Below are 20395 nucleotides of genomic sequence, written 5' to 3'. Positions count from 1 at the left end.
GAGTTCAGGGAGACTTATGGTCTAGGAGAATCTCAGAGGAGGGCCTGGGAGCGTTCTTACGTTGCCACCCCCCATCCGCCCCCACCAGTGGGGGTGGGCTGAACTTCCACTGCCCGTAGCCATCTGGTGGTGAGTGGCAGCCAGGGCCCTTAGTCGTGGCCCTGCATTTGTCTACTGTGCTGCTGTATCTGTCACCCCCAGATCACCTCTCCTTTCCTAGGCTGTCCCTGGAAATCCCGAACCCGAGAGCTATCGTGGTCCAGAGAGCCCTGCCACGCGGTGATTTATGGGACCTGGCCTCTCTCTGTGACCTTCGGCTCCAAGTTCACAGCCCTTGATACACGTCCTGAGGTTCCATTTCCGTGAAATGAATCCCCAGAGTAGAACAGCCTGGCTGGGGGGTGACACGTGAGCAGACTTGTCCCAGCATCCGGAGCCACAGCCCAGGCTGGCCCCAGCGGCTCCAGCGCTGCTCTGGTGTCACGGCGCAGAGGTGGAAGAAAAGCGTTCCTCCTCGTTCACGCTGCACTTCCTCCTCGTCAGGGTTGGGACACCAGCCCTTGGGGACTGATTTCAGCGAACGGACATCACAGTTGCTTATTTCCAAGTGAAGTTGTCCTATTCTTAGTTCACAGAAACTGCATAGTTTAAGTAGTAATAAAAATCCCATTTCTCTGCCGTACGTGTGAAATCAGCTTTTCCCAAGACTACCGATTTGCCTCCTGGCTTTTTAGTTCCACAACTTGTCAAATGAATTACATTTTCTTTGCCGGCTTTGGGGTATCTTGCTGGAAACGCCCCCTTTCCAGCCAAGGTACAGCATGTAGCAAGCGTCTCCTACTTCCTCTGTGTGCCCGCCCCTTCCCTTGTCTACACCTGGATTTTCACCCGTCTTGTCTGTAGAATGTCTTCTTCCAGACAGACCAGCTGTGTCTGCCGAACTTTGAAACGCAGACTTTCACCCTAACTTGACATCTGTCTTCTGTCTCTCAAACACACACACACACACACACACACACCGAGTTCTTCCTGGGTCAGGACGTATGTCCTGCTTTTAGAATCGAGCAAAAAAGTCTTATTATTTTAACAACATCAGAAGAAACAAAAACCCAGCGTCTTTGGAAATGCCTGGCAGCCTGGAGGTTGCGGTGGAGGAGAGGCAGGGGGTCTCCCCGGCCCCAACCAGGAGGCCAGAGCAGGGAGAAGACAAATAAGGACGCAGCTGCTTGTAAAATAAAGTTTTCCCTTTTATTTCAAATCAACCCATTCCCAAGTTAGTGCCACAAGTTGGGATGATGGCCCTAAGCCCCCTGGGGCGTGGCAGGGGCATTCACATCCCTTCAAGGATGGGCCTGGTGGCCAGGGATGAGGCCTCGGGGGCTGGCTGGCTAGCTGCCCCTCCCTGCTAGCCCCAGGGCCCGCCCCTCGATGATTCACAGGGGCAAGGGCGTGTGGGAGAAGAGGCAGGGCAGGGAGGCAGTCCCATGTGGCTATCCGTGGCCAGAGGTGCTGTTAGAGCTGAGAGCACCATCAGGCTGGTTAGTGGGGTCTCCTCCGGCAGCCAGGGAAGGAACTGCAAGGAGAGCAGATAATGCCACATGCAGGTGAGCAGGGTCACCCCCCCTGCCCAGAGGGAGGGCGAGGTGAGCAGGGCTGGCTGGGGGGGAGCCAGGGCATAGCTCTGGGAGCTCACCGGGGTGGGGGCCCAGTCTCCAGTCTGGCAGGGAAGAGGGGCTCAGATAGATGACTGCCACTGCACGAAGCGCTTGGATTCCTGTGGGGAGATGGGAGGGAGCATGGAGGGGGTCTCGCTTCGTAGCACAGGCCCCCAGCCTCTGCCCTCAGGCCGGTGAGTTTAGTACCTGAGGGTTGAAAGGGTCGTCATCATCTGTGTCATCATAGTCGTCACTGGGGGACGAGGGGAGTGGCAGAGAAGCAGGATGGGGGATCCATCAGGAGGCTCCCCCCCCAGCAGGAGCCCGGGGGTCCGCCCTGCACGGCCTCCCCCAGGACCACGCCCTCCCTCCCCTCCTGACCTGGGCGGGAAGAGAGCCCAGGCACGGGGCAGGCTGCAGAGGGCAGTGGCCAGGGCCCCCGCAGACAGCAGGGAGAAGAGCAGCAGGAAGAGCAGGCCTTCCAGGGCATCCTCACACAGGCCCCGCAGGGCAGCGCCGTAATCCTGGGGTGGGCGGGGGAGGTCGTCAGTGGGCACGCCCCCCCCCCCACCCTGGCTGTGCCTCCGTACCAGCACACAGGCGGTGCTCCGACCACTGTCATTACTACACCTGCAGGCGTAAACCCAAATCTTGGCCCCCTCTCCACCCCACCGCCAGCCGCCTCGCCAGCTCCGCTTCGGTCCAGTGCGGGGCTTCTGACATCGTGAGACCCACGATTCTCCGTGGTGGGGTGTCCCGTGCCGGTAGGATGTTGAGTAGCTTCCCTGGGCCCTGCTCCCTATCTGCCAGGAGCACCCCCACTCTGCCTGTGACCACCACTGCCACATGCCCCCCAGGGGCAACATCTCCGCTTAGAGCCATGCTTGGAAGAACCCCCCGCCCCCAACTTAGAATTGCACCTTGCACATAACACACTCTCAGTAAATGCTGGCAGCCCCTCATCATCATCCCTGGAATTGAGCTGAGTCGTTTCCTGAATGCCCAGCCATCATTTACCCCACAGAGTAGCCAAGGGCCTGCTCTGTACCAGGTGTGGCTCCCAGTCCCAGGGACGCTTGAGTAACCATGCTCCGGAAGGTCATTTCAGGTGACCGTATACTGAGAGGGGACCAGAAGGCAGGACTGGACCCCAACAGCAGAGACCGCCCTTGACAGGAAGGAACCACGGGCTCCAGGTCCTGGAGCGGTTTGAGGGCTGCTGTGGGCCGTGCAGAGAGGGCAGTGCAAGGGCCTGAGCCTGGGACCAGCCAGGGGCCCTTGCAGGTGACGCCAGGAGCCAGACTTTAATCCGTGAGCAGGGAAGTCACTGGAGGATTTTAGTGGAGAAAGAACTTGATCGGATTGTGGGAGAGAGGCTCACCCAGCTGCTGACTGTTGGGGAGGACAGATGGGGGGGGGGCAAGCAGAGGGACAGGGAAAATGCTCTGTGGCTCCTGGGTGGGAGGTGAGGAGGGTGACCCGGGTAGCAGCAGTGGCAGAGGGAGCCATGCTCCGAGTCCAGATGGGCTTCAGGAGGCAGAGCTTGCCTGGGGAGTGGGTGTGGGAGGTAGGGACAGACGCCAAAAGGGATGATCCTAGGTTTCCAGCTTGAGCCCCTGGACGGGGAAGAGGGGTGGCAGCTGTATCTGGTACTGTGCCAGTGAAACCCGAGTCAGGGGCCTGTCAGAGCGATGGGGCATTCTCTTTTTACTGTTTCAGGCACCTAGACCATGCCCTTTCATGCTGCTCCTATCCCTGCAAGGCAGAGATCTGGGCCCCCTCACACTGCCGCCTTTTGTGGGCAGAAAGTCGAAGCCCAGAGAGGGCAAGCCACTTGCCCAGAGTCACACAACCTGGAAGAGGTAGAGCTGGATTAGGGTCAAATCTGTCAGGCTCCAGAGACACCTTCCTGCCACTTTATCCCTGATGTCCCTCAATCCTGAATGTAATATGTGGAAACCCTAAAGTCCAGAGAGGGGAAACAGAGGCCGGAATCACGGGGTGCACAAGTAGAGGGTGAGACTGACCCACCCTCCAACCTCCCTCCCTTCCCTCTGTCCACAGTGAACCCTGAGAAGTGCGATCCGGACCAGGGTCAGCCCGGACCGAAGAGAAGTTTATGGGCCTCAGTTTACCCTTGAACAAAAGTGCAGGGTTGCATTCTGGAGTCCTGCAGCTCAGGTACTCAGCAATTCTGAGTGTTGATTCCTTGCCCCTCCCTCACTGCCACTGCCCCCCTTGCTGCAGTGCCAATCTGAGACGCTCTGGGGACAGTGGGAGCTGTGGAAGGGGTGCGGATCCCAGCAAGGGCCAGTAGGGTCCGTGCTGTGGGACAGATGGGTCCCTCTGATGCAGTCGCCAGATCAAATGCAGGATGCCCAACCACAAAAAATATTTAGTACAAACATGTCCCCACTATGGTGTGGGACCTACCTACGGTAAAGAGATATTTGTTGTTTGCTAAATCTGGCAGTCCTGTTGGAGAGCCACTGGGGGGACAGACGAGAGGGGGGAAGAGGCATGGGTGCTCTCCTGTGGGGGAAAGACTAGGCCTGGGCGGCAGCAGGCCCTGGGGATGGAGGTGGGGTGAGGAAGCCAAGGCATGACCCTGAATGACTGCCTGGCAGCGGAGGCTCACTGGCACGTCATGGGGAGGTGCCCTGATGACAGCATTTCCTCCAGAGTGCTTGACAACCGAGGCCTCAGGTGCGTCCCACCTGTGCCGCATCTAGTAAAGCCAGGCGCAGTGAGTCACTCTAACAGACTGTGGCCCCTGGGCCGGAGGTGGGGAGCCCAGCCTGTCGGGCCCCAGAATTCACGAAGCTGCCAGGGCTCCAGGAGAGAAACGAGTGGGGGGGGGGGCGGGGGTGGAGGGATGAGTGGGGGAGGGGGGAGGGACGAGTGGGGTAGACGGGGAGGGAGCCGGGGAGGGAGGGCTGGCGGAGCGAGCGAAGGTGACGACAGACGGACAGACAGGGGTGGCGGGGCGGTAGAGATCAGCTCTAGGGCAGGTGTAAGAAGCGCCGGGACGTCTCGGGCTCCCTGGAAGAATTTGGGGGACGGGGCGCACCTTGTGCAGGCCGCGGCAGTGAAGCAGCGCCACCAGCTGGTGGAAATTTCCTTCCGTCACATTCAGCGTCTCCTCCAAGGACAGCAAAGGCTTCTGCGCGGGAAGGGAGGGTCACCCCACCTGTTCCTTGGGACCCGGCAGGGCCTGGCTCCGCCCACCTCGGCGGGCTCCGCCCACAGGCATCGGGCCCCGCCCACAACCCCCCACCACTTCCGGTCCGAGTCCGGGTGTGGGGGAAGCGCACGGCTGCCCACCTGCGCAGAAGGGAACTGGGGGACAGCTTCCCGCTCGAGGCCCTGCAGTTGGGAGTGGATGTTGGCCAGAGCTCGCTGCGACAGAGTCAGCCTCTGCGGGAAGACAGGGGGAGGGCCGGGTAGTGGCCGCCCCCAGTCCACTCTCCTCCCCGAGGACACAGGACTGCGGGGCCCCGCCCCCCCCGCAGCCTCCCTCAGGACCTGCCGTCCCCGCCCCAGCCCGCCCTCCTCCACCCCGCTCCCTTGCCCGCTCCCCTAACCTGCTGAAAGGGGTTGGAGACCGCCTGGTTGCAGAGGAAGTAATAGCTCAGGATGTCTGAAGTGGGAGGGAAAGAGGAGACGCCCCTGAGCCGGGGTCCCCGCAACAGCCCCCCAGCGAAGCTGGGAAGGGGCAGGGCCCTGTCTTCCCACTTCCCACCGTCAGGACGGGGGGGGGGGGGGGGGGGGGGCTCTCCCCAGCCCAGGGTCCTCCTGTGGTGCCCACCGCCTGGCCTTCAGGGACAAGCTACCTACACGGTTCCCATCACTTCTGCTCCAACCACAGCCAAAAACTGGAGGGTCTCCACACTCCCTGCAAACCCTGGCTTCTGCCGTCCTGCCCTTGACTAAATTGTGCAGCGTTCCTGGCCAAATCCTCCTGCTCCTGGGAAGGGACTCCCAGCCGTCTCCTGACCGCTCTCCCCCAAGTCCAGCATCTGTATTCCTGTCTCTTTCCCAGGCCAGCAGGAGAGGTGCTGAGAGCTTCTGAGACGGGGCACCCACCCCACCTGAGGGCCTGAGGAGTCAGGGTCTGCATGGGGGTGATGGGGTCACCTGAGCTGAGCCCAGTCTCCTCCTGGGTCAGGTTCAGGATGTAGGTTTCAGGACTGGAGCAGAAGTCACTGAGGCCCTGAGGGAGGCAGGGAGAGAGGGGCTCGGACCAGACACTGCTCCAATTCCACATTCCCACAGAATGGGGTGTCTGGCTCACCCCCCAGCCCCCACCATTCCTGGGGAGCCAAGGGCCCAGGCCCCCAGTCGCCCCCTCAGACCCAGGGGTCCAGACCCCCAGCCCCTCCTCCCTCAGACCCAGGAATCTGGGCCTCCGTCCCCTCTTCCCTCAGACCCAGGAGTCCAGGCCCACAGCCCCCTCTTCCCTTAGGACCCAAGTGTCTAAGTCTCCAGCTTCTAGACCTCAGAACATGTGATCCTGCCTCCAAGTCCTTCCCCTCAGGACGTGCCCTGGGACCCAGGGGCCTGGCCTCCAGCACTCACCACAGCTGTAGCTGCCTCCAGCCCCATGGAGCCCCAGCTCAGGACAAGAACCAGGAGACTCATCACTGTCATCCTATAAAGGGGGAAGGGACAGGTTTGGGTTCTTAATTTCCCTGCCTCACCTCTTCCCTTCCTCCACCCCAAATCCCATCACAGCCCCACCCCCCTACCAACCTCTGGAACCTGGAGGATCAGAATTAGGGGCAGAGAAACTAGGGGCTGGGGGAGGACGGGAGTGCAGGTAGTAGACCTGTGATTGTTCATAGCAAACTGAACATCTGGTCCCTCCCCGGGAGTGAGGGGGAGGACAGTGAGAAGAGGGCCCTGGGCTGGCAAGCCAGCAGCCCAGCTCTGCCCCCGCCTTGCTCTGGGATTCTGGGAGAGCTGCTGCCCACTTCTGGGCTCTGCTTCCTGGCTTTGCATCCGCGGGAGCCCAGCAGTCCGTGCATGTCTCCCAGCTTGGAGCATGGCCTGGTCGGCTTCCTGCACCAGCCACACCTTCCCTCCAAGACCTGGCTGCCACCAGGGCTAGAACCTCGGCCTGGTTTTTCTCTGGGGAGGGGTCCAGAGGTGAAGGTCAGCACTGGAGGGTGGTCACCACCTCTCAGCCTCAGGGGGAGCCTGCATGGCACAGCAGGACTCTCACCCAGGGGGGTGTGGAGACTGGGGAGCATCAGCAGGACCCCCAGAGGCAGCGAGGATTCAGGGGTTCTTCTACATGGGATGGACTGGCCTGAGTGGGAAACCAGCTCCGGCTCTTCCTGGCTGTGTGGCCTGGGGCAAGTAGCCCAACCTCTCTGAGCCCCTCTCTCCATGTTAATGGGGCGAAGGGTCAGTGCAAGGGTTCCAGAACAGGGCTGGCCACACGGAACGAGCCGTTAAGTAAGGATGTGGTCTTGAGTTTCCCTGAGCCCCGTAAGGGCCACGCAGCCTCAGAGGTGGAAGCCCGCTGCCTCCAGTACCCCTCTGCAAGGCAGGTGCCTGAGGGGTCCCTCCCTCACAGAGCTGTGTGTGCACGGCCGTGCAGGGAAGTCAGAAACCGCCCCATCCTCACCGCAAACATTGTATCATTTTCCCTAGGATTTTGGAGCTCTTTGCTCGCCTCGGGGCCTGTGTTCCCTGCTCTGCCTGCCAGGCCTGCGCTAGGTCTGGTGTCTTGGCAGGTGCTGGCCCCGCCCAGGACCTCCCTGGAAGTTTGTGGGACGAGGGAAGGAGGACAGTGTCCCTCCTGCCAGAGCGCTGCAGGAGGAAAAGTGGAGGCCACCCGGAGGGCACCTGGACTTACACGATCACGAGCCACTTGCTCTGCTTTGCCAGGCCCAGGAGGGTGAAGAGACAGACCAGCAGCTCCAGGAGCAGCAGGAGAACATAGGCCAGCCACCTGGAGAAGGGACGAGGGCCACTGAGCAGCAGATCTGGCCCTCCGGACCCAGGCTCCCCGACCGGAGCCTGGCAGAGGGGGATGGCCCCCGACACTCATGCCGTTGTTCCCAGGCCACAGCTGGCTCCTTGTGAAGCAGGTGCACTGGGAGGCCGGCCACTGCGGCCTTTCAGAGCTCAGGTGCCAGGGGCCAGGCGCCTCCCTAGCTGGACCACACACAGGCCCTGTCACCGAGCACAAGCCACTGGTATCCCCCAGCGCCACCTGCCATGGCACCTGCAGAGTGAAGTGAGCGGTTCCCGGGCATGGGCTGAGTGTCCTGTGGCATGCCCTGGGGCTGGGCGCCAGCCTCTCCACTTCCTACCTGTGTGCAACCTTGTCTCGGGGCCTTTGCCTCTGTGCCTCGGTTTCCCCACCTGTAACGTGGGGGAGAACAGCAGCGCCCGCTCCGAGAGGGAGTTGTGAGGCTAAGGAGTGTGAACTTAGAAGGATGCCGGGCACACAGACGGCCTGAAACCCAAGCTGGACCGTCACTCAGGGAGCTTCCAATGGTAGTGTGTGTTAACGACGGATTCCCTCTGCTCGGAGGGCTGGCAGGCGGGAGTGTTCTGGAAATAGCCTCACAGGCCGGGTGAGTGGCCGTGGGTGTGCCCCGGCTGGGCCCGCACTGGCCGGGTCCCTCGCAGCTATCCCAGCTGGGGCACCCGAGCAGCTAGCGGACCCTGCTTCCCCGGGGTTGAGCTGGGCCACGTGGCTCAGGGAGACCTGCAGGCCTTTGCTGCCAGCGTCCCATCCCCACCACGCACCCCAGCTTCACTCTCCCTTCCTCCATCGGGGCAGCCCACCCTTCTGCCCTAAGCGGCTGTGCAGGCCCACCCGTGGCCTCTGGGAACTGGGCCAGGAAGCTCTCCCGCTGGGGGCCCCAGTAACCTTGCAGGAAACGGGCCACCTGCCCTGAGGGAGGACTCCCGGTCCAGGCTCTCACACTGGAACTTCCAGCGACCTTTCCTGCTGGGGGTGGGTCTGCCTCACCCTGCGGCTGCCTGGGGCCCCTGGCGGGGGCGGGGGGGGGGGGGGGGGCTGAGGCCTGGCCCAAGGATGGCCCAGCCAAAGCGCGGAACCTGGACTCCCTGGGACCCAGGCTTGTCTGATGCCCCATGGGGGCATCCTTGTCACGGACTGCTTCATCCCTGGGGCCTCCACCCTGCAGCACAGAAGCCAGGACCCAGTCTCTTGCGTCTGTCCTCACACCTGGGCTGGGCCCCCAGAGTCAGATAAACAGGAGACATCATTCCCAGCAGCCGAAGCAATGAGGACTTCCTCCTACGGGCTGCTGGCAAGGGCGGCCACCCCAGATAGCCACAAACTATGTCCCTCCTCCACACACCACCTTGCAGCGCGGCCTCCCCATGTTCCCCCCACACTCACATCCACCCCGCCCCAGGCCACAGGCAGACTGCCAGCCTCTGTCCTCAGCCCGTTGCCCTCCCTTGTTTCACTTTTCTCCAAAGCTCTTACCACCCACCCCCTCACAGGCGTTCATTTATTACTGGGCCCCTTACTGGACTCCTGGGTTCCTACTGGGTAGGAACTGGTGTCTGTTTGTTCACTGCCCTGTGTTATAGAAACGTGCATCTTACACACACCTGCACGGCGCGTGCCAGTCACTGTTGTAAGCACTTAATGGGCACGGACTCCTCTGATCCTCAACAATCCAACCCATCACTCCCACTTTACAGATTGGGACATCGAGGCTCAGAACGGGTAACCGGTCCCACAGCCCAGGAGTGGCCACCTGGCTTCAGAGCTCATGTTCCTAACCACCGGGCACCCCTCTCTCGCACCAGAAGGTGCTAGATAAACATCTGTTGAGAGGATGCACACGTCAGATGGATGACTGAGGGGAGAGCGAGTGAGCGGGCGGATGCAAGGATGTGAGCGGGGTGTCTCTCAGCCTGGGCACTGGGACACTCCAGACAGGCCACCCTTTGCTGCCAGGCAGGATGTGTCTCTGGTCCCCACCTACCAGGTGTGAGTAGCGCCCCCTCCCGAGCTGCGACAACCAGACATTGCCCCATGGCCACCTGGACGCATGGTCACCCGAGGGTGAGAACATGTCACCCACCTGTACTCCTCCACAAAGGACACATCTTCAGCCACTTGCAGGGGGCTCAAGGGCACTCCCCTCCAGAAGGCCAGCTCCTGGAGCTGCTGGGCCACCGCCTCTGCCTGCCGCCGAGCCCCACGGGCAGCAGCGACCAGCTCCGTGCGCTGAGCCAGCACTTCCTCCAGGGTGGTCAGCTCTGTCCTCACAGCCTCACCCAGCCTCTCCACCGTCTCTGACACCTGCGTGCAGGGGAGAGTCTGGGGTCAGAGGCAGGCATGCCCTGGGGAGGCGGGTGTGGGGGTGCAGTAGTTGTGGCAGGTGTCTGAGATCTGGGGACTAGGACATCTGTGGAATGATGTGCTGTGGCTCCCATCAGGAGCCCTGGGGGTCAGTGGCTTGGGGCCCAGGTAAGACTAAGGCCCCAGAACTGTAATTATGCCTGAGCATTTGAGTCTGAAGTTAGCATCTGTCTGCCTGGGTCTGAGGTCCTAAGTCTGGATTCCATGGTCCAGGGTCTGCCCTGGACACGAAATTTGAGGTCTGAGGTCAGCCTGGGTCTCAGCTCTGGACCTGGAACCCCGGGCCTGGGGATGGGAGCGAGGCCCCTTGTCAGAGTCCTGGGTCTCAGCACTGAGGTCCCTGAGCTTTCGTTTGGGGCATAGATTGGGTCTGGGGGCCTGGATCTGACCTGAGGGCAGGGGTCCAGGGCTGAGACTAAGTATGAATTGGGGTCTAGAATTGAGCCGCATGTTTCAGATCCGGGTGGAGGGTCTGAGGGTGCCACGTGTAAGGTCCCCGCTGCGGACAGGGTTGGAGGGGGGCGTATAGTCCGAGGTCAGAGTCTGGGGTCCTAAGTCTCAGGTATGGGGTCTCGACTCTGAGTTTGGGCCCCATTTCTCTGGGAGGTGGAACGAGTTTGGATGTGGGTCTGGGGTCTGGCCGGTGCCTGGCCCCTCACCAGGTGGTCTATGGCGCTGAGCGTATGGTTGGCATGCAGCAGTGCCGAGCTGAGCTGGGACACCCCATCACTGGTCTCGCTGTTGCCATAGAAACCGATGCCAATGCCGGCGCTGAGAGGGGGAGGGACGGGAAATCACAGCCCGTCCTGGGACCCCGGGGCCGCGTCCCCCCAACCTCCTCACACCCAATCCCCTCTCCCACCCCCACCCCCTCGGTCCAGCCCTTCGTGGGAAAGGAAAGCCTCCAGCCTGGCCCCCACCGGTTGCCAAGGTAACGGGAAGCCCCCTCCCCCGCCCGAGGGACGTCATTGTGATGCTAATGGTGGGTGGAGGGGAGGGGCCGGGAGAGGCGGGGGGGGGGGGGGGCGGATTTAACCCGCACCTTACTGGAGCGGAACCCCTGTCACCCCCAGCCCCAGGATTGTCGGCCCATACCCAGCCCTCCATCCCTTCCTCAAGCATCCCGAGTCTTCAGCACCTGTCCCTTGAGGGTGCCCCTGTCCCCTCCCCGCCTCCTGGGGGTTCCTAAGACCGCTGGCCCCCAGTCATCATCTCCGGGGGGGCCCCTGGGTCTGGAGCTCCCCGCCTTCCCCCGACCCCAGGACCCAAGCGTCTGGCCAGCTGAGAGCAAAGCAAGGGAATGTGGGCCGATGGGCCAGAAGCCTGCGCCCCCGCCCCTCCGCGGCCGGCACACAGAGCTCCATTGTGGGGTCTGAATGTGGGCCCATCCCCCCACCCACAAGAGTGTCCCTCCGCGCAGGGGCCAGGCCCGACCAGGCGGAGGGAGCCGGACGCCCTCACAGTTCCCAGCGCCGGCCACCGCCCCCCCCCCCCTTTACCCTGGGCTCCCACGCCCGCCCTGGCGCCCCCGCCCATTGTTCCCGGCGGGACAAAGCTGCTCTTGTTCCCAGGCCGCTGGGGGCCGGCCGTGTCTCTCCCCCACAGGGCCTTTGTCCACCACCCCCGTCCACCCCCAGCCGAGAGAGCCCGAAGAGGAAGCATTTGGCATCTAGGACGCCCTGCTCTCCCCACCCCACCACAGACACCCCCAAACACACTGTGCTGCTCCCCGCAGGGAGGCGGTAGGGTTAGGGCCCAGCCCGCCACTCCCCCGGATCCGGGGCGGGTCTCTCTCGGATCCCAGCGTCCCCGTTTGTGCAATAGGACTCCTGCGCCGCTGGGGGTGGCCTGACAGGGAGGGCTGGGCTTAGAACCGGCTCTTGGTGAATGGTGTGCTGGCGTGTCCTCAAGCGCTCCCTCCTCTCTAACCCCCGGTGCCCCCCCCCCCGCACAGAACCCCCTCCCGGGCTCTGAGAGGGGCTTGCAGGTCTGAATCTCCACTGGCCACTTGGGAGAAGGGACCTTGAAAAGTTGCTTTGTCCCTCTCCCCGAGACTTGTCCCGGGTTAGTGGGAAGGAGTTAGACCAGCTCAGGTCTGGACTCCCAGCTCTGCTCCTGGACTGCAAACACTACTTTGCTGTCTGTCTCCTTGACTAGAACATCAGCTCCAGGAGGGCAAGAACCTCGCCTGGCCAGTTCAGTATCTTCCCGCACAGAGTAGATCCGCAAGAAATTGTTGTGGAATGAATGAATGAATGAATGAATGAGCGAGTAAGTTAATGAATGATATCAAGCGTTACTGCGCCCCAAGTAGGACTGTGGTCCAGGCTCTGTACCTTCTCTCATTTAATCCCACCGTTACTAAGAATAGGAGGTGGATGTTACTATAATGTCCATTTCAGAGATGTGGAAACTGAGTCCTGGAGCAACTGACTCTACCACTCCCCTAGCTGTGCAGCGCTTTGGTGACAAAGCCACCAAACCCTAGCTCTTAACCTCTACCCCCTCCTGCTGGCCTGATTGCCCTTGGGAAGTCCCGCCTCTTCTTGAAACTCAGTCTGTCCATCCACGAAATGGGAGCAGTTCTTCCCGCAGCAAGGCTGAGGTGGGATTCTAGGGCACTAGCAGGAAGACCAGCCGAGATTGTGGGGAGCCCGCGTCCCCATTCCCCACCCACCCTGGGGCCCCATTACCAGCCGACGAGAAGGGCAGCGATGCAGCTCCAGGTGACACAGCCTCCCCCCGGTGGGGGGCTTTTGGCCCCGGGGGGCTCTGGGGGCCGGCAGCAGCAGAAGCGGATGAGGTAGACAGCAATGAAAATGAGGCTCAGGCCCAAGCCCAGGCCTGCCAAGGCCGCCACCAGCAACAGGGCCTGGGGAAGGGGGAGACATGAGGCCTCAGAGGGGCTCACTGCTCCCTCCCTGCATGGCTGGAGGTCCTGAATCGGGGACTTCAGTGGAGGTGGAAGGCAGCCTTGGCTAGAAAGGGGGGCCAAGCCCAGCCTCTGCTTTTCAGGTTTGTGGGGAAAGATGGGGTCCCCAGCCCCTCCCAGGCTGGCTTCTGGGGCTCGGCAGTTTGGGACTGCGTCACTGGAGAGAGCTTCCTAACTGAGAGGCCCAAATCTTGGACTCCAGTTCTGCTCTGGGTGTGACCTTCAGCAGGAGCCTTCCCCTCTCTGAGACTGTGTCCTCATCATCCCAGGCATCCCCTGTGTCCTCTGTTCCAGCCAGGCAGCTGGAAGAGAGCAGCTCCCAGGAACCTTCTGAGACCTGCGTCCGGAACTAGGTGGGATCAGGGGGCAGACGGGGGGTGTCTGTTCCTGGAGATGGGTGTGAAGTCAGGGGCGGCAGGCTTCCTCTTCCCTCCTCCTTGCCGGTCCTCCCCACTCACTGCTCGCTCACTCCCCTGTGCTGAGCTCTGCACACCCACCGCAGTGTGAGTCTGTCACCCAGAGACTCACGGGGAGGGGGGCGTGACAGCCTCCATGACAGAGTGTGTGTGCAAGACTCAGGGATGGAGACTTGGAGACAGAGAGACACAGAGTGGGGGTGGGGGAGAGAGACAGAGAGGAGTGGAAAAGCAGAGATGCCGAGAAAGGAGACACGGAGACACCAAAAGCTGGGAGGGCAGAGGCAGGGGGAGCAGGTATGTGTCGTTGGAAAAGCCCTGCAGGACAGCAGGGCTCTCCACAAGGCAAGACTTTGCAGGAGTGGCTGTGAGGTCCTGTCCCCTTCACAGGTGGCCAGAATGGGACTGGGTTTACCTTGAGCCAAACAGCAGGTAGGGACAACATCCAGAACACAGTCACCCCTCCAGACTCACTAATGCTGTTTCCTGTAATCCACAGTGTATCTCTGCCTTTGTCCTTGCAGTGTGGCTGGAGTGTGTGTGTGTGTATGCATGTGTGAAGGACACAAGTGTGGTCTGTGTGTGCAAATGAAACAAGTGTGTGGTATATTTGTCCCTATGGCTATGAAACTGGATGTTTTATCTTTGACTGTGTTTATCTGCCACGAGATTACTACACCTGTGTGTGTGTGAGGGAGAGAGAGCGAATGAGTGTCCCTGTGGGAACACCTATGTCTACAGGTGTGAGAGTGATCTGTTGGCATTTGTGTGTTTTGGGCATGATTCTTTGAGTCTGAGTGGTCCCTGGTGGTGTGTGTATGTGTGTGTGTGTGAACATGTGTGTGTTATATATGAGTGAATGTATGGGTATATGCAAATTTGTGTGTAAGATGTGTGTGAGTGTGTATACAAGTGAATGTGGTATGTGAGTATGTGTATGTGTGTATGAGTGTGTGTGAGTGAGGGTAAGAATGTGTAAATGTGTGTGTGAGCGTATACAAGTGAGCTTGGGGTGTGTGAGTGTGTGAGTGAATGAGAGCAGGAATTGTGTGTTTGCTATAGGTGACTGTGAGTGTGGAGTGTGTGTGTGAATGTGTGAGGACAGAAATGTGTGTGAATGTGTAAACATGTGTCAGTGTGTGTGTGAATGTTCATGTGTACACAGTGAATGTGGGTTGTATGTATGTGACTGTGTGGGGTGTGAACGAGAGCAGGAATTGTGTGAGTGTGAATGTACAAATGTTTCAGTGTGTGTATGGATACGTGACTGTGGGTATGCAAGTGAGTGTAGGGTATGTATATGTGACTATGTGTGCGGAGGGGACAGGAATGTGTGTGCATGTGTAAACGTGTGTCTCTGTGTACACAAGTGAGTGTGGGTGTGTATATGACTATGTGGGGTGTGTAAGTGTTGAGTGAGGGCAAGAATTGTGTGTGAATGTGTAAATGTGTGTCAGTGTGTATACAAGTGAATGTGGGGTGTGTGAGTGAGGGCAAGAATTGTGTGTGAATGTGTAAATGTGTGTCAGTGTGCGTAAAAGTGAATGTGGGGTGTGTGAGTGAGGACAAGAATTGTGTGTGAATGTGTAAATGTGTGTCAGTGTGTATACAAGTGAATGTGGGTGTGTGAGTGTGTGTGAGGGCAGGACTTGTGTGTGTGAACGTGTAAACATGTGTATGGATAGTGGCTGTGTTCGTGTCTACAAGTGAGTGTGACTAAGGGCTATGTGTATGTGACACTGTGGGAGTGTGAGTGTGTGAGAAAGGAGTGTGTGTGTATGTAAACGTGTGTCAGTGTGTATACAAGTAAATGTGGGGCGTGCGTGTGAGTGAGGGCAAGAATTGTGCGTATGTGTAAACGTGTGTATAGATATGTGACTGTGGTGTATACAAGCAAGTGTAGGGTATGTATATGTAACTATGTGTGAGTGTGTGTGAGGACAGGAGTGTGTGTGCATGTGTAAATGTGTGTCACTGTGTATACAAGTAAACGTGGTGTGTGTGTGTGTAAACATGTGTGTCTGGATATGTGGCTGTGTGTGTGTCTACAAGTGAGCTAGTGAGTTTGTCTTCCAGCCCCGTGTCACCCAGTGCCTGACTTTTCCCAGCTGCGCCCACAGCAGTGATCTTCCTGGGGGGCAGTGTCCCCTCCTGGGTCATGTGACTCCATGCCTGTCCCAGTGCTGTCACCTTGCCTGTCGGTGAGGGGGGTGGAGTGAGCCTCTCTGAGTGCCTGGGGCAGTGCCTGGGGCCAACAACCTGCGTGGCTGTGTGGGCAGGTCTCCACTGTGAGCGGGCGTTGGTGACCAGCCCTAGAGGTGGTGACTGTGTACACCACAGGCCCTGGGCAAGGGAACGGCCGTCCCTGTTTGGTGGGGAGAGGGCAGCGTAGAGAAGGCAGGGAGGAGCTGCTGCAGACTGGTACAGCCATGACCCAAATAGCTCAGAATACAGCACACATCCCCCCTCTGCTTTTCTGGGACCCCCCACGCTTCCTAAGCTCTCCAATCCCCAGCCCTTTATCCCAGGAGCTTCCTAGACCAGATCCAAGGGGCCTGGACCCTATAGGCAGGGCCCAGGACCCATCCAAAGGCTGCACTGGGGCTCCCAGCCCCCCCCCCCAGCCCCCACATGCACACACTCCCCCACCCTTCCCGGGCTCAGCTAAGCCTTGCTCCTCATTAATCTCAAAGTCAAGGACTTGAATTAAACTGGGTCAGGGGACAGTTCTTTCGCCCATGTTGGAGCTGACCCAGGCCGGGTCCCCTTCCCCAGGGACCCCTGCCTCTGCAAGATTCCTACCCCAGCCCCACCCTCCGGACCCATTTCTGTCATCCTCCGGTCCCCAGATGGAACCTCATTTCCACTGCCCCCCACCCGAGCACCCTGGCCGCCTCCTCTTCTGTCCTGGGACTGGGGACTGGCTGCAAGCTTCCTCTTCCAGCACCTCTGCCTTGTCTTCCCAGCCCTGGACCCACATCCCTCTGGCCCCTTCCCCATTTCAGGTTTCAATCCTGTCCTGAACGGGGGCGCCCCAGCCTCTTCCTCCCCACCACTATCAGTTCCTGTCTCTGCCGAGTCCCACCTTATCTGGACACCCCGGATCCTATGAGGGGAGGGGCATCTTTCAGGACACGGAGAGTGGACCTATCGCCCTGATGACCCTGGAGGCTAGCTTCCCAGGCAGCTCTCAGAGACCCTGGACTCCAAGGCTCCCCGGTCCCATCCCTCCTCTGTGACTAAGAGGTGCAGACCCCTGGCCCTTCCTTATTTAAGGAGTCAGGGCTCTGGTCTCCCAGCGCCTGTCCCAGGGGAACCTCCAGGTATGGGACCCCTATGCTCCTCTTCCTTTCAGGTACCCCGAAGTCCGGGCTTGACCCCCACCCCCGGAAAACACAGGAATCCATCACCCAGCCCCTTTCTCCCTCGGGACCCATAACTCTGCCTCCCCCCTCTGCCCCCGCCCCCACGACCCCGCACCCGCTCCCACCTGCTGGTATTCTTGCTCTTGGGGAGCGAAACCGCTGGGTACCGGGCGGAGCTGGAAGTCGGCGCGGGGCAGCTGGTGGAGCAGATGCACCCAAGCGGAGGGTCGGTAGCCCGGGGGCGCCCCCATAGCCCCCGGGGAGGGCACAGCGGGGCCGACGCCGGGGCTGCGGTAGCCTCGGCAGTAGAGCGGGGCGCGGGCGGAGCGGGGTCTGGCGGGGCTCAGGGGAGCGGAGCAGGGGGAGGAAGAGGGTGGGGGGCGGAGATTGGGGGAGGAGGGGGGAGGCGCGGACCAGACGGGGACGGTGCTGCCTCTGGTGGCTGTTGGGGGGACTGCCAGCGGGCCCCCAGCGCTCCGCCCCTCAGTGACGGCTCCCACCTGCGGCTGGCGCAGGTACCACGCTGTCCAGCGACATCACTGTCCAAATGAGGCCGCTGGTACCATGCAATCAGCCTAGAGCAGCATAAGGTTCCCTTATCCCTAGGAAGAACCTTTACGTCTGTGCAAAGGTCACTAAGTATTGGCACAGCACTTTATAAATAATGGTCAGTTGGGTCAATTAAAAAAAAAACCCCTCATGAGATGGAGAGGAGAAGGAAGTTGAGGGAAATTGGAAGGGGAGGCGAACCATAAGAGACTATGGACTCTGAAAAACAACCTGAGGGTTTTGAAGGGGCGGGGGTGGGAGGTTGGGGGAAGCAGGTGGTGGTGGGGGAAGCAGGGGAGGGCACCTATTGCATGGAGCACTGGGTGTTGTGCAAAAACAATGAATACTGTTATGTTGAAAAAAAATAAATTAATTAATTAATATTAAAAAAAAACCCTCACTTCTGTGTGTAAGGGTCCTTTCATCTATAAAGGCTATCATTTGGGTAAAACCCCCACCTTTTAAAATCTGCATAAGAATACAGTTTCTATACACAAACCTTCCTATGTGTGCAGATCACTCCAGGATGTAAGCCTGCATACCGGTGTTAAGGACCCCTCAGACCTGCATAAGGACCCCTCCCACCCCAAGAAGAACCCCACTCATCTATCTAGGAATAGGGACCCCCCCCATCTTTATAAGAATGCCTGCCATGGGCTTAAGAACCTCTCCAAACTCTTTAAGGATTACTTCAATGTACTTAAGGGTCCCCCTGCCTCTTGCCATTCACTTTACAGTTTACAGAGCATTTTTTCCAGCTGCTGTCTATAATGAGTCTCACAGGAACCCGCTGATACCACACCGATTTGTGGGAAAGTAGAGACCCTTGGAGGGGACCCAGCTATTTGACATCACCCCCCCCCCCCCGGGCAGTCACTGTTGGAGCTAAAACTAAGGTTCCTAGGAACCTGACCCAGGGATCCTTCCCACCCTTGTGGAGCTAGACTAGACTTTGCCACCTGGGGTCCCCACACCTGGCCTCTCCTAGAAGGTTAGTACTCCACCTTTCTCATCCCAATATTGTGCCCCGGACTGGTAAGAAATGTCTGGAGATAGCAGTTGCCCATCCCATTGCTAGGAGAAAATTATTGATAGTGGTGGTGACGATGGTGGTGATGGTCACAAGATGATGGTGGTGATGATGGTAATGGAGATGATGGTGATGCTGATGGAGATGGAGATGATGATGGTGATGGAGATGATGGAGATGATGATGGTGGTGATGGAGATGGTGGTGATGGTGACGATGAGGAAGATGGTGGTGGTGGTGATGGTGGTGATAGTCATGATGATGGTGATGATGGTGGTAATGGAGATGATGGTGATGATGGTGAAGGAGATGGTGGCGATGGTTATGGTGATGATGAGGGAGGTGATGATGATAGTGACAGTGGTGACAGTGATGATGATGATGGTGACAGTGATGATGATGGTAGTGATGGTGGTGATGGAGACAGGGAAGAGTGAGGATAACTGCCCTCGCCACACACATACACATACATACTCTCTCGCTCATCTTCTCTATCCTGATCTTCTCCAGCCCACCTCCAATTCCAACTCCAGTGGCTGGAGTCATGTCCTCCACTGTCCCCAATTAGATGGGCTGCGTGGGGCCTAGAGATGACAAAGCTCCCGAGATGAGAATCCATGAGCTGTGTAAGTGACCCCAGGCAAGTGAATTCCCATCTTGGAGTCTCTTCTTTCCTATCTGTAAAATGAGGGGGGAAAGGTGAGATTAGCCTGTCCTAAAAGCCCTTGTTGGATAATCTTCTACATCATGTCTACAGCCAATGTTTGCAGAACCAGCGGGACTTGCTAAGGGGAAGAAGAATTCCAAATCCCATAATGTGTGTAGTTGGGCTCATGTATCTGCAGGTGGGGTGAGGTGGCTATTGTGACTTAGTGACTCAAGAACTCTCAGTGGCTCCCTATTGCCCTCGAGATCAGGTCAAACAAACCCTCTTAGTCCTGCTTTCAAGTCTTCCACCTCTGGCTTTATGTCCATCCTCCCCAATATGGATATTTGAGAGTGGTGGGTTTCCAACTTGGGGGACTTCAACTACCCTGAGAAACACATTTTACAACATGACCTGGTGCGCACACACGTGTACACACAAATACGAAGTGAAAAATTTCATGAACAAAACTGACCTCCACTAAGCACAATTATCTCAGACATCTTCTATGCTTATTCTATTTCAGAAATAAAAATCTGGTCACAACCTAAATTTTTCATGACTGGCTAATGGGTCTTGACCTGCAGTTCAGTTAGTGAGGAACACTAACCTTGAATTTTAGAGAACAATCTGGGTTGGTGTTAGATAAGGAGTAACTCTTACTAAGCAGAAGTAGATTGTATTGGCTTCCTGGGGTGGGGATGGGGGCTCAGTGTTTGACTCCCACACCCCTCCTCACAGCATGTGTGCACGCATGATCAGACAGACACAAACACACACAGGCACACACCATTCCCTTTCACTCCCCTTTAGGAAAAGGTTTGTTGACTGAATCTCCCTTTCTCCCTCTGGCTCCTTCTCTTGTATCTATCTCTGTCTCTCTCTCACACAGTCTGGGTTCCAGAAAGTCTGTATTCTGTAGGGCATTGCTTCTGGCCCTTGCTGATTAAGTCCAAGGCATCCATCCCAGTCAATGGCAGAGCTGAGATGCTGTCTGATAGAAATTTGTTCTCTTTGACCTTCTCCTGCCCTTGCTCTGAGTCTGTTTCTCCTGGGAAAGATAAATGGTTTTCCCAGGGTGGGCCCTGAGCATTTCTAGGGTTTTTGGCTGAATACCACTGCAACACCATCTCAAGTTCTGTTAATTCAGGGCTGGGGTGCCTGAGAACCCCCCAGGGGAGGAGGGCTCAGAGAATGGGGTGGTTCCTTTCTAGTTTCAGCCAATGATGGCCATATGGGAAGAGGGACACAGCATTGCCAGGTGTTTCAAATTTCCAGGAGAAGACAGAAATCTGGATATTTTTAAAAGCAAAATCCCTCAGCTCTTAAATGTTAAAACTAATTCAAATACAAAAAAAATTACTGTGTGGGCCAAATAAAACCTGTCTGTGGGTTGGAGCTGGCTGATTTATAAGCTCTGGTCTAGCCAGCTGCTCA

General features: G+C 58.4%; 1 protein-coding gene across 2 annotated transcripts; it reads right to left on the bottom strand.

Moving 5' to 3' along the window:
- Positions 1-1233: 1233 nt before the first annotated feature.
- TTYH1 (tweety family member 1) lies at positions 1234-17069 on the bottom strand. Of its 2 annotated transcripts, XM_045989487.1 has the most exons (14): positions 16859-17069; positions 12714-12892; positions 10680-10791; positions 9740-9960; positions 7519-7614; positions 6234-6306; positions 5793-5868; positions 5240-5295; positions 4980-5072; positions 4726-4818; positions 2037-2179; positions 1863-1908; positions 1694-1774; positions 1234-1573 (listed from the first exon to the last, which is right to left on the bottom strand). In XM_045989487.1, exons 1-13 carry the CDS (start codon positions 16982-16984, stop codon positions 1736-1738), a joined length of 1353 nt encoding a protein of 450 aa, XP_045845443.1. In that variant the 5' UTR covers positions 16985-17069; the 3' UTR covers positions 1234-1573; positions 1694-1735. The 2 variants fall into 2 exon arrangements, with proteins under 2 accessions (XP_045845443.1, XP_045845441.1); XM_045989485.1 differs by lacking the exon at positions 1863-1908.
- Positions 17070-20395: the final 3326 nt, after the last annotated feature.

Source organism: Meles meles, chromosome 19 (genome assembly GCF_922984935.1).
Source record: "Meles meles chromosome 19, mMelMel3.1 paternal haplotype, whole genome shotgun sequence".
NCBI lineage: Eukaryota > Metazoa > Chordata > Mammalia > Carnivora > Mustelidae > Meles > Meles meles.
This window is presented reverse-complemented; position numbering and strand designations above follow the sequence as displayed.